The following is a 14,712-nucleotide window of genomic DNA, read 5'->3' on the forward strand; positions in this document are numbered from 1 at the left end:
ATGAAGGAATGGTTCTGTACCTGCTTTATATGCCTCAGCTGCTTCTTGGAAGTCAGGATATAAGTCAACATGTGGTTGAAAATGTTCTGGAGAAATTGTAGCTGCAACACATAGTAAAAAAATGATTAGTATAATTAAATAATGTTGTCTTGAAATTTGTAGATATGTATGTAGGAATTTTGTAGATACCTGTATTGCTTGTGCTTCCATGCAGTTGATCACCAGCATTGAACTGGAATTGCTGGTTGTTCTCTCCTTGATGTTGGTAATTATTTTTTGTTGAACTACCAGCAAACTACAATTTTGGGGAATATTTGAGACTACTTTATTCATATGTCTTAATTAGTCTTAGTACAAAATTATATGTAAATTCTTACCTTTGACTCGTCCAAATCAAACCTCTTGTTTATCACATTCATAACACCCTTCAAAGATTGATCTATGAACTCTCGAAGGCTTGAGAGTTCCTCAAAAACAGCCTTCCTATAGGCATCTAACTTTCCATCAACCTAAAAATTAAATATATAATTAGTTGGTAATCTTATTCTAACTGCTACAGTTACACTACAATTCAACAAACTATAATTGTTATAGATTTATACCACAAATTAACTACAATGTATAACATACTATAATTGTTATGTAATGAAGTCAAAATGTAGCAAATTATGTCAATATATTGTAGTTATTCATAATACCTGCACAATCCCCTTTTCCAACTTCATGAGCTTGCTACTGACAGATTCAATGTCCTCTTGACAATCTGTATATTTGGGTTCAAATGATGGAGAAGCAGCAGTTGGAACATGTGATGGTTGAGCACCATGTTCATCTTCATATTGAATCTTGTCTGGCAGATTAAGCACTCCAAGCTCTTCTCCAGATTCAATCATGTTTGTGAACTGAATGATGAAAATAACAGTTAATTCAAGTGACAAAAAAAATGTAGATTCAATGTAGTTATTATGAATGTAATTGTAGCATCATACAAAAGTGGAAAAAAATACCTTGATCCACTCAGGCTTGATCATCTTCTCTTCAATTGCAGTTAACCAAATCTGCCCCTTTGTAGCTGACCATCTTAAAATGCGAGGTATAGATTCAGAACATCTCGTAGCAAGCTCGGTGCTGACGGACGAGCAACACTCATATAGCCACACTTGCAAGGCTAATGAGCATCCCCGTATCAGATAAGAATGTACATGGGGATTAAGACGATGTCGGACAGATTCAATAACCTGCTTGAAGGATTTGATACCCCATGGGTATGACTCAAAATTACCAGACTCTATTAGAAAGAACATAAACTTGTCTATGAAAGTCACATGGTCTTTATCAGAAGGACAAACAAAAAATTCCAACATATAAAGAATGCACAACTTCACCGCATCCACATCGTTTGCCCATGCTTTATTAGTCACTACATTTTTCAAATGCCATTTCTCAACCCTTTCTTTGTTCGGAAAATATGTATTCATTAAAGGGCTAACATAGGTGGAAGTGTAACCATAGTCTGAAAACTTATTCACACAATTAAGACCAGTTATCAACCCAAATTCTCTCAAGGAAAAATTCAATTTTTCACCCTTAAATAGTACTGAAAAATATGAGTCAGTAGACTTTGTCAATTCATACTTCATCAGAAGATGAAGTGATTGGTTTTGCATACAGATTGTGGGGAGACCTAATAAGTAACCAAAACAAGTTTTTCTGAAAACCCTTAAAGCATTCGGAGAGAGTAAAGCTTGTATCTGGCTAGGTATGCTAGGATCACACAAACTGTGGAATCTAAGCACACCATAATCAACATTTTGTTGTGCAAAGTAAGGTCCATTCTGTAGAAAATATAAAATTAATGAACATTAGTAGTTTGCATAAAAAGGAAGCAGTAATCTACATATAACTACATGACAAATACAAAATATAACTAGAAGAAGAATAGCCTACCCACACCTATAACTACAAAACAATAACAGAAGAACAATGCACGTGTAAACATTATCTACAGGATGTAACAGTTACTTCAAGTATCTCACATAAATGTAGATTAACTGTAGTTAGAATGAAGTTAAATATATGAGCTATACAGGCTACAATAAAAAATATCATATCTACAATTTAACCATCAGACTACACATCAACTACAAACTAACTACATTTATACACTGTCTAAGAGTCACAGTTCCAATTAAACTACAAAATTGAGACAAAGAATCTACAAAATTAGGACAACACCACATTTTACCAAAATACACTTGAACAATCAAAGAAGAACAATGCACGTGTAAACATTATCTACAGAATGTAACAGTTACTTCAAGTAACTCACAAAATGTAGATTAATTGTATTTAGAATGAAGTTAAATGTAGCAGCAATACAGGTTGCAATGAAAAATACCATCTCTACAATTTAACGATCAGACTACAAATCAACTACAAACTAACTACAGTTATACACTGTCTAATAATCACAGTTCCATTAAACCTACAAAATTGCGACAAATAATCTACAAAATTAGGACAATACCACATTTGGCCAAAAAACACTTGAACACTAAATTAACACTTGAACAACAGATTTTTACAACCAAAATCAAACTACAAAACAGTGAGGAAACATAAATAGTGTTTACCTTTATTGAAATTTTTTCCTTAACCAATTTTGGTACTTTTTTTGAGGGTTACTTCTTCTTTGGTTTTGATGAAGAAGGAGAGACCTTGTGTTTTTTCACAGATGGAACTTTGGGAGAATCATCTACAAAATCTTCATCTACACTCAACTCTTTCCCCTTGCGTTTGAGTTGATTCTCGACTAGTTTATCAACTCCACCAACATCAACATCGTGCAAATGCTTGCTTCTCATTTCCGCACGAATTTGTCTAGGAGATGAAATACCAGTAGTTTGTTCACTTGCATGCGTCGATTGTGGGTTTTTGGGTGGTGATTTTGGTGTTAAAACACCCAAATCAAAGGTTGGAATATCAGCTAATATAGCTTTTGATGATTTTTTTGGGGAGTGTTGGTTTTTTTCATGATTTAGGAGTTGAAGACAAAGATGGAAGTGAATTCAAATCGTGGGGATACAACTGAAGGTAATTAAGTGGAGAAGAAAGTGATGGTAATTGTGGGTGAGAAGAGATTGTACGAGAATGGAGGAAAAACTGAAGGTAAATCGTAGGGGGTGTGGGGGGGTGGGAGGAGAGAGAGGCGGGTAAACCAAATAACGTGAAAATACAGTCCTAAAATCACGCCTACAATAAATGAAGGAATAATTATACCCTTAATTTGAATTATGGCATATAAAAGGTAATTTGGTATGCTTAAATATAATTAACACAATCCTTAAACAATGAAGGTAATAAGGTTTGATATATGGTATAGATAGGTAAAAATCCCATTTCTTAATATGTGTAAAAACAGCCAAAAAAAACCCATTGGACCAGAGGGAGTAGTAAATTTGAGGCTTAGCAACCTAATAGACAGCATTAGTTGAATTTCCTGATGATACGTCAAATTCTCAAGGCTTCTTTTGAGCCACACAAGTATGATTCTTTGTAGTCTTATATTTCCAACGTTTTAGTTGACTGAATGTTTCAACTATAAACACTAAACATGAGGCATATTAGCTTGGAAAGTTGAACAAATTTCTGACTAAATGACAATCCATGATTGAATAGTGCCAAGAGCATCAAGAAACTGATAATTCATGCTTTATATAATCTTCCACACCTATTGGATACTTAGGATAAAAACAGAATATAGGTAATATTCTCAAGTAGCCAAGCCATTCACGGCGCGTATTCTGTCCCTGTTGGCTATCCTTTTCCATTGAAAGACCAACAAGTAACAGACAAATTGAACAGTTGACAGCTAAATCAAAGCAGAAGCTTTCAAAATGCAAACCTTCATCTTTAGCAAGCAGCCAAGCCATTCACGTTGGCTATCCTTTTCCATTGAAAGAACAACGGGTAACACACGAATTCAACAATTACTACCCATTCATTTTGACAGATAAATGAGCAGAACCTTTCGCCATCTTTAGTAAGCCTATGCTCTGGCTTCACCTTTTCTAATCACTAGTCTGTGGTAGATTGTCATCAAAGGTTGAGCGTAATTAAGAATGATTTTTTTGGGGTAAGGTAATTTTATATAGTAGTACCAAGAAAGTAATGAAAAAGTACAATAGGAGGATAACAAGTTCCTCATTACAGCTTTAGTCACAGAGAATTAAAAAATGCAACATCTTCTAGCGCTATCTTTACGCCACAAGTATAAATTCTGCAAACATCTATTCTTTACAAAAGAAATGTGTTGTTTCTTTACTTCAAACATCTCTTATCCTCTCCAACCAACAGTCCACATGATGCATCATGGGATAGTCTTCCAAATCTGCTGCAGTCTTCTTCTGTACTTGCCAGCATTGAAGCAAGGACGATTCTATTCTCTCGTGTATTTCTCATCGAGTTATGTATTTCATACGAGTTCAATGAACATTATATCATAATTTACTCATGTCTTCACAATATATTTTTTTAAATGTTCTTCACAAAATATGCATATTATATCAGCTCTAACCACCATCCTATGTTATCCAATTAACCAACTGAAAGTAGAGGAAGTAAATGAAGATATCACAATTGAATTTAATTACAGATAAACAGTGGGAAAATGGACTGAACAAGATTGTAACTTTCATGCGGATAGAGAGATCAGAAAGAGAATTTACTCATGGAGTCATGGTTAAACCAAACTAACCTCAGTCATCCAAATTTCTCAAATAATAGTAGAATACTGAATATTACCTTAGACAATGAAATGCCATAGCTTTTTACAATGTTTTTCTTTTTATGATAAGTAAGTTTTCCACATTGTTAGCGCAATAGTGTTCTACATTGTGAATATGGACATGATTACAGCTGAAAGACCATAGGCAGCAGGAAAAATTGTAAATAAATGTTCGAAACAACTCCGATACCTCTAGTATAATGTTGTTTTGATGTATAATCTGGTGCATTATTCTACCACAAGTTGGAAGTTTTTCGGTATTCTTGGTGCAAATTCTGCTCAATGAAGCTCTGTCATCACAACAAGTTACACAAGAACATAGCTAAAGAAACATTTCATGTCTCATTGACAAGACTGGTTGGCTCCAACACTTTCATGCCAGCATATCCATACAGTTTCTCATTGAACAGCACCTGAGGATCCTTATTTAGCAAAACCCCATCTTCCCCATACCCATCCTTTAGAAAGACACACCAATTCATTTCCGTACCAGCCAAGTAAAACGTCCGCGGCTGTTTCAAGAGCATCTGATAAGTATGCTTTGTAAGACAAAACTCATCCTTGAACTCCACAAGATTATGTATATAGGCTCTCTTCTCCAACGTCAAGCTCAAGAACTCATGAATCAATCCAACCCTAAACTTCTCAGCCTCCACAGTCCACAAATCCAACTTGCTTCCATTAGAATAAGGCGAAACCAAAGGCAACGTATACAACAAGTTCAACTTCCTCTCATCGCCTTCATCCAAATCCAATGCCTTGCCATGTTTAATTGGAAACTTAAACGCCCTCTTCACCTTATCCTCGTCAACCATATACTCCTTCTCCAACGCGCTCACCGCCAATGTAGGATCCCAATTCACAAGCTCAACTACCCTTCTCCCATCTTCCTCAACAAAAACCTTAAAATAATCCTCGTACTTCCCTATCCTATCCCTAAGATCTTCAGGTATACCAAATAAAAGCCTATTATGATAAATTTTACTCAAGGGAATCCTCTTGTCTTTCGACATCATTAACAATTTCCTAACAACATTAACTCTATCATTTTCCATTTGATTCATTACACAAGATTCTTCTTCCAACAATTGTTCCATAAAATCAGTGAAACCAAACCACATCTTACCATCAGTATGTCGATAAATTTCGAAGATTGAAGGGTGGCGTTGGAGGGAACGGACAATCTTGCGGCCACGTGGGAACCCCAGCTGCTGGTGAAGTTTTCCAGCATCGTCAAGGCGAAGGACATGATGGGGTTGTTTGGACAGGAATTCTTTGGTTTTAGTGAGGAATCTGAAATGGGTATCGCGTACGAGGATGTTTTCGAAGTAGGGGATGATGTTTGGTTGAGTTTGGACCAGTTTGGTACGTGGGAAGTCCTTTTTCTTGCGTTTCTTTCGGAATTTTTTGGGGATTTTAGTGACGAGGAAAGAGGTGGAAAGTTGTCTGAATTGAGAGAAAGTGGAGTTTGGGGAAGTTGAGGTTTTGGAAATGGAAGAAATGGCGGTGGTGGTAGATTTGGTCCAAAGGAGACGCCAAATTGACATTTGTGTATTCTTTAGTTTCTGATGTTGGAGTGAAGGGTTTAAGGAACGACAGACAAGGGTTTAGAATTTTGGATTCAATTTGCAGGAAAAACCAGAGAGGGGAAGGGGGAAAGGGAAGGGGAAAAAAAAGCAACGACAAAGAGATTCATTAGAAATTAGAAAATAAAAGAAATTTTCCGACCTGACGGATTCGAACCAGAGACCTAAGGATTGCTATGGAAGCACGCTGCAGTCCTCCACTCTACCAACTGAGCTAAAATCGGTTTAACATTTGAACTTGATATTGACTTAAAGATAATCTATGAGATTTATAATCAAGAAATGTCCCGGGCCTGTGGCACATCATTAAACTTGGTGGATAATGTGCTCACCCCTCTATCTTTCTCCACTTAATACCAAACTTTTGTCTACAGCAAGGTTCAAACTTGTGACTTGCGTTTAACTCACACATCATGTGTTACGCTCTTACCACTAGACTATGCCATGAAGAATGAGGATCTGACCAACTTTCTGGATCATTGCCCTTCCATGTCATACTTAGTTGCAATAATATTTCGTAAAAGGGCTATTCCTGCCCATGTACTATTATATATTAGTTATTTGTACCTCCCGTTATACTATTGAACCCTTTCTATCCCTGTCATTAGTGTTATAAATAAGATTACCCTCTCATTAATGGACCCAGCCGAAACGGACACGTGGCTCAATATTAATACACCCAATTTTTTTTAATTATCGTTTGGTTACCCATTTTTACACCCGATTTGAACCCAAGTGTGACCCGATCCGTAACCCTTTAACGGGTTCATTTAAATAGATCATTTTAGCCCTTTTATCTCATTACACCTAAATCTAAGAGACCCGTTTCTTCTTCTTACTCCATCCATCTGCTGATTCTTGAATCTCCTATGGTGTAAAGGTACTAAAATTCCACCAAAACTATAGATGCATTCTTGTTAGCCTATAATTTTTGTAGTAATGTGTCTTAAGTTAGCGTTTATTTCATAGGTTTAATATCGTCGATTTTAAGGTTTCCTGATTTTATCCATTTTAGTTAGAGATTCGTGTATGGGTTGATTTATATATTGTTTTTACTATAATTTTTGATTATTCTAATGCAACTTTTGGCTTTTTCTTTATGGGTCAAATTTTGACTTTACTGCATGTGGGGTAATATCACTCACTAGTGGTCCTGAATGTGGGGTAATCCGATTATTTTAGTAATTTTGTATTTCTTTTACACATTGATTGTTTTGGTTGATGTGTTGGTCTCATTTTTCTGTTTTCTTTGGGTGGTTTAAGGTTTTAGAGATGGTTTTATTGCTATGGTGGTTTAGATTATGTGAATTTGTTGTTTTTATGTGTTTTTCTTTGTTTTATTACTCTTATATAGTATTGTTTAATGCATGGATCAATAATAATTTAATTTAGTTTAGTTTGTGGTTGGTTTTCTTAGCTCAACTTTCTTACAATTTGTTATCCAATCTTTATTTATGTTATCTAATTTCAGATCAACAAAATGGTTAATCTGGACATAATATTCAACTATAGTGGGGAATAAAGTAGAGAGCCACAAGTGAAATATGCTAAGAACCTGTTGCACACTTGGACAGGCTATGACTCTGACCATCTTTCATATAAAGACATTGTAGATGAGTTTTGCGTTGAATTAGGGTTTATTGGTGTTCAATAACTTATAATTTCTGCCCCTTCTGGTAGCTACTATGAAGTTGAAGGGGATAGTGGTATTAGGTGCCTGTTAGAAATGGTTAGTACTGATTATAATGTTATTAATTGGTTTGCTGTTGAGGAATGTGAGATGTCAGTCCAAGTACCTAATATTACTCAATATGATGAGGTTGTAGTACCTGTTTTTGAGGCTGCTACTGACTATAGCTCAACTAATAGTAAGGATAGTGATGAGTATGATTCTGAATCTTCAGACTATGATTCTGAAGAATTAGATACTATTGCAACTCAAAGAAACATGAGCATTACTGATCAACTCCTTGATTATAAGGAACTAGACACGAGTATGACCTTCAAGGACATCTCTGAAGCTAGGAAGTGTTTAAAACTCTATGGTGTGGCAAATAAGAAAGAGATAGTTCTTAAAAAAAGTGATAAAACAAGCTTAGGCATGAGTGTCAATCTGGTTGCCCATTTGTTTGTTTAATCTCTAAAGATAGGAACTGTCTAGGAGTAAGAATCAAGACCTTAAACCCACATCATGACTATGCTGCTTATGATAATAGTACTGTTGACTACTGTACTATTGCATATTATTTTAAGAAGAAGTTATAAAATAATCCAAAATATAAAGTGAAAGAGATGAGGACTGACCTGAAAGATGCATTTGAGCTGAATGTTAATCATGAAAAATGTAAGAGGGTAAAAGCATTGATTCTTAATAAGCTGCAAGGAAGCTTTAAAGATGAGTATAATAAGCTAGAGGCATATGCCAATGAGTTGAAGATCAGTAATCCTGGTAGTGATATTATTATTAACTTGTCAAAAGATGCACTAGCTGAAGGTAAGAGAAAATTTTTAAGAATGTATATCTGTATGCACTGAAGATGGGTTTTAAGACTGGTTTGAGGCCTTTTATTGGATTGGATGTGATATTTCTTAAGGGAAAAGCTAAAGGACAACTTCTAGTTGTCGTTGGTCAAGACTCAATGAACCATTTTTATCATATAGCATGGGCTGAAGTGGACAAAGAAACAAAGAGGACTTGAGAATGGTTTTTGGGATTGCTAAAAGGGTCATTGGACCTACATAATGGAGAAGGACACACTTTCATATCAGACATGCAAAAGTTCAGCTGTTTATTTCAGTAAACTTTCTATTTTTCAATGTCTACTTCTCCATACTTTATTTCAGTTGTTTTCTGTTCTTTTATAGCCTTTTTCTTTTCTGTTTGATTCATGACTTGCAGGGTTTGGTTGAGGGAATGAGAACAGAACTTCCTAAAGCTAACCATAGATATGTGTTAGACACATTGAGGCTAACTGGTGTAAGAGATGGAGATCTGGGGAGATGAAGAAGCTTCTATGGTGGTGTGCATGGAGCACTTATGGGGAGGATTTTCAAGACCAACTGAAGAATATATGGAAAATGGATGAAGATGTTGTGAGAGATTTACTACATTATCCTGCCCAGTCATGGTGTAGAGCTTATTTTGACACTATGTGCAAGAACATGACAGTGGACAATAACTTTACATAGTCATTCAATGCATGGATCTTGGATGCAAGGTATAAACCAATAATCAAGATGTTGGAAGACATTAGGGTTAAGGTTATGACCATATTGAGAGAACATGAAGATTAAGTGAAGTCATGGACTCATGACTTCAGTCCACAAAGCATGAAATTGTATGCTGATTACTTGAAGATTGCTCACACATGTGTGGTTCACTTTAATGGAGATGCTGGTTATGAGATTAGAGAAGGAGCAGATGAACATACTATCAAAATAGAAAAGCAATGTAATTGCAGGTAATGGCAACTCTCAGGAATACCATGTCCTTACACAATCAAAGCAGTGATATACAAGAGGAATGACCCTTTGGAGAAAATGCATTGGTGGTATAGCTAAGAGGCTGCTCTAAAGACTTATTCACATAAGTTGTAGCCTGTTAGGGATGAGAAATTCTGGAAAAGAGACCCATCACAGGCCATGGAACCACCACACTTGGTGAAGTTAGCTGGCAGGCCTAAACTGAAGATAAATAGGCAAACAAATGAGGCAAGGAAGAGACAAGGTGAATGGTCTGCTTCAAGGAAAGGGAGAACCATGAACTGCAGCTGTTGTGGAGAACCAAATCATAATCAAGAGAATGTACAAAGGTGATTTGTTACTCTTATTAATCGTTAATAGTAGACTTTCTATTATCTAATAATTTATTATTTATTTATGACAACCATCTAGTGCACAATCTAAAGGAAAACAGATAATGAAAAGGAAAAGTATTATAGATTATGAAGACATTGATGAAGAAATACCATTATCAGGTCCCCAACAATCTCAAAATAGTCAAGCCTCTAGCAATCCATTTGTGTTTATTCCTTACCCAACTACTTTTGATAGCATCTCATCCCTGCAAGATGTTATTAGTAGGAGACCTTTACCTCCACAATTTGCAAATGAAGAAGACCCTGCTATAAGGCCAAAAATTATTTCAGAGACAAGGACAAGGCTTCAGGTGAGACAAGAACCAAATCTTCCATCTGTGACAAGATTTATCCCCTTAATAGGTGGTTCAACTGGTGTGGGTGATCCTTCAATTCTGCCCAACTCACCAAGAGGACTCACATAGAAGGAAAAAGAGGTTGTAACTAGCAACCAGCTAGAGATGCAAGCTCAGAAAAAAACTGAAAAACTGCATGTAAGAAAGGGAAAGAAGAGTACTATGCTGGAGTAATGGGAAGTAGGTTTTTGGAGTAATAGTTTGGGACTTAGTTTTTTGTCAAAACAATTTGGTTGGTGATGTAATTTATGGCTTTTGCCAATGTAAGCACGTGATTTTTGCTTCACGGACAATCGCTCCAAAAGAAAACAAAAATAGTGACCAGTGACCTCGCTGTACAAATTTTCAATTTTTTCATGACATGTGCTGTTAGTCATTTATGGTTCGGCCCAAGTTGCATTTGATCTTATCAATCAAAATACAAAGTATGTCTGTCATGGTAATCAAACCGTAATTCGGTCGTTGAAAGAAAATTCAAAAAATATATATGCATCGTTCGTTCTAGGTTGTGATTTAACTTACTTAAACATTTTAATTTGGTGTGATAATTGTGTTGAAGTGTTACATTGTTGTTTGTTTTAATTTCATTTGTTTTATTATTTATTTGTTATTTCATTTTTGTTTTAAAATTAGAGAACAAAGAAAAGAGTGATTTGGGACCAAGAAATGAAACAAAAAATAGGCCCAAAACCGGCACACAAGGACCCAATCCAAGTCAGGCCTGCCCAAACACTGATTCAAACGACGCCGTATCAGCGTCCTTATCAGAACCGTTGATCTTACTCAAACAAACGGTCCTGATCAGATTGATCACTTCACCTCAACGAAGTCGTTTCAGGCAAATTAATCTAAGCCGTCCAACCCCTTGATCCAACGGACCCAGGCCTTTCCCCCTAAACCCGTCAAACTTTGACCCGATCCAGCCTTACCCGGTCTCACCCACTATCAAACCCAAACGACACAGTCTTCCCTAAGTGAATAGATCCTGGCCATAGATCTCATTTGATCCAACGGCCAGGATCTAAACCCCTAGATCGTATATAAGCTTTCTATCGTACCCCACGCCCCCTATTCGAACCCCCTCCACTCATCGTCTTCACCAAACACTGAACCCCCCGAAACCCTAGCAGCCGCCCTGATTTCCCTTTCACCAGAACCCGGCGGCATGAACGCCGATGACCACCTCCTGAACACCCTAGGACCACCTCACTCTCCTGAACATGGATATGTTACCCCCTAGCCTCGAATCACCTTCCTTCGTCTCGAATCTTCATTTGAAGATTCAAGTCGAACTCTGACTTATACCAAACCTTACCATCTTCGTACCAGACACTCCCCTGACCTCCCTCGTGACCAAACCAGGCTTGGTTTGGTCCGAATCCACCCACAACTCCTAAAAAACCAGATCTGAAGATCCAAACCCTAGAACACGAATAACCTTGGAATCCGGCCAGTCCTAACAGGGGTTTGAGGTCTAATAGACCTTAATCAAGTTGTTCTCATTTGAGAACACCTTGATTAAAGTTTGTTCGGCCTCAAATGGTCAAAGCTGAGTCAGACTTGGGTCGATTTTGTTTGGACATTTTCGGTCAGCTTTTCTTTGCCTTTCTGTTTTATTCGAGTGATAATTAAGTTGTTAGCATGCTTTGTTGTGATTGTTTGTTATTGTCTGGTATTTTTCTTAATTTCTTCCATCTCTGTCAAAGACCTTTTATTTGGTCGATTGTTTTCTGTGTATGCTTTGAACGTATTCTGTGATATACATGCTCTATTAGATTAGTCGTCGCATAGATAATTCATATAGCCCCCTCAAATGTAGAGCAAGGCTGTCTGAAGCCATTTGGGACCCTCTTTGTGTTGTTTATATAAGCGACTGATTATTCCTTGTTATAATTAGTATGGTCGACTTGATAAACGTCGTCGTTTAATTTCCTAGGACTGAATGTTCAGATATGTTAATGCGTACAACTTCACATAACTGAACAAACCTGTGTTGTTAATTAGATGTTTGACGTTATCTGTGAATACTAATTTGTAACTGCATTTTTAAACAATTAAAAGAATCAGGCTAGGGCAGTCTTGAATTTGGACTTTCAGAAGTTCAAAATGCCCCATTGTTGCAGAGGGTTAGTACAGTCATAATCAGGGTTTAATGAGGGTAGTCTGGGGTTTGAAAAGAACAGAAAGGCTTAGTTTAAGTGAGCTGACAAGTAGGGTACTGAAACAGGATTAAATTAATGCCAATGGGGAGCAAGACATAAGAACATGGGAATTAAAATGAATACTTAATTGAACCCATAACTCTTGAACAAAGGGAATAAGCCAGGCGTGGGGAACAAATGGCTGGCATCAAGAAGATGCTTAGGCATGAGGTTTAATAGGTATGGGCAGTCTGCAATTGGCAGAATCCAGGCAGCTTGACTGCACTGGTTTGTTGGCTTATAAATAAGCTATTCTCAGAACTTAAAGGGGGCTGGAAAATTTAGTCTTGAGAGGGGTCTTGTGAGTTGAAGAAAACTGAAAAAAACAGAAAGAAATTTCCAGAAATACTGTAACTGAACACTGTCCAAAAACTGCACAAAGAAACCAAGTTGGTTATCCTAACTGGGGCTGTTATTGTTCCATTAAGAGAAGTCTGTGTATCTTCAGCTGTGATTGCTACTACATTGAGTTTCTGTGTGCTGTACATTGAGTTTTAGTCTCCCTGATTGTTTGAAACTGTGCTGGTTGTTTGCTGAGCTTTGGTGGTCATTGAATTTCTGTGGCTATAACACAAAATATTCTGGTTCTTTTCTCAATTGGTTTTGCTTCCCATCCTGTTTCCTGGGATTATTTGTCTGTTGCTCGACCAACGTGTGAACTTCATCTTTGTCGCTGTTGGGTTGTTGCTGTGTTGGGCTGTATTATCTGCTGTTGTTGTGCTTGTTGCGTACCACTCAGCTGATCATTTTCTTCCTCCTTTTGTTCTCTATACCAGGTACACAAATATCCTACCAATGTAACTTGAAAAGTTTGAGCATGAATGTAAAGGAGAAGATCTGCAGATGTTTATATATACATAGACTATTATGTTAAACCTCATATAATGTATAATAGTTTACATTCTTGTTTGGATACTGGAGATAGTCCTCATGCCTAATAAATGTCAATGTATGGTAATGGAATGTTAGATTGTGTATATAGGTTGGTGATAGAAGGATTTACAGTGCAGTAGGTTGTATCTTATACTTTGGTGAATTGTGTTTAGCATATCCTGTAATGCACGCCAAGTATGGAGTTATCCCTTGATAGTTGAATTCATTTCCCTTCAACAAGCTGCCTCATTATAATTGGCAAATCATTGCCTTTAGAATAAATAATACAAGCCTGCATTTCTCAACCTCACGAAGGTTGGGCCCAAGTCGAACGAACCCAGCAGGCTTCCGTCGGAAAAGCAGTAGCCCAGGACCCTGCCGATACTGTGTGGGCTGGGTTTGGGCCCATAATATTCGGGATGCGACCTGGGTATGTGGCCGTGATTCTGATCGTGTAAAAGCATTTTGAAGCCTTCTATAAATAACCTGCAAGCATGTAATTAACTAGGACTATCTCTGTTTTCAACTAGTAGAGACAAACGCGACAAGAAATGTAGTTGCTATAGGATATCCTTTTAAAAAATAAAATGAGACGAGCCTCGCCAAATAAAAGGGACAAATTGCGGGGCCCTCACAAAAATATATATATTAAACGCTTAGATTCCGGGACGGGCTGTTTAGCAAATTTCACGGCCCCACCCCAAAATAATAATGCGCTAATTGCTTTAGGCGCGCCTTTAATAAGGTCATCCCCCTAAACTCTGGTGCACATTTATGTGACCCAAATCCAAATCTCAAATAATTAAGAGATTTTCTTTTATTTTAGAGACGAACTTAATAGAAAATATAGTCATTGTAGGTTTATCCTTTAAAAATAAAAATGAGACGAGCCTCGCCAAATAAAACGTATAGATTGCGGGGCCCTCACAAAATGTATGGTTTAATTAGAATTCGGAAGGACCGTTTAGCGAATTTCACGGTCTTCCCCAAAATAATAACGCGATAGTCTCTTTAGGCGCGTGTTTAATATTTTACTTTCTTAAGCCTGGGTGT

At 36.9% G+C, this 14,712-nt stretch overlaps 1 protein-coding gene across 1 annotated transcript; it reads right to left on the reverse strand.

The window, feature by feature from the left end:
* Positions 1–4,708: 4,708 nt before the first annotated feature.
* On the reverse strand, positions 4,709–6,565 carry LOC104225881 (protein WHAT'S THIS FACTOR 1 homolog, chloroplastic). Its single transcript, XM_009777763.2, has one exon. It carries the CDS (start codon positions 6,331–6,333, stop codon positions 5,122–5,124), a length of 1,212 nt encoding a protein of 403 aa, XP_009776065.1. The 5' UTR covers positions 6,334–6,565; the 3' UTR covers positions 4,709–5,121.
* Positions 6,566–14,712: the final 8,147 nt, after the last annotated feature.

The sequence above is a fragment of the Nicotiana sylvestris genome, chromosome 4 (genome assembly GCF_000393655.2).
Source record: "Nicotiana sylvestris chromosome 4, ASM39365v2, whole genome shotgun sequence".
In the NCBI taxonomy this organism is placed as follows: Eukaryota; Viridiplantae; Streptophyta; class Magnoliopsida; order Solanales; family Solanaceae; genus Nicotiana; species Nicotiana sylvestris.

Coding starts and splice junctions, on each gene's coding strand:
- LOC104225881 (XM_009777763.2), bottom strand. CDS start 6,333: ATGTCAATTTGGCGTCTCCTTTGGACCAAATCTACCACCACCGCCATT.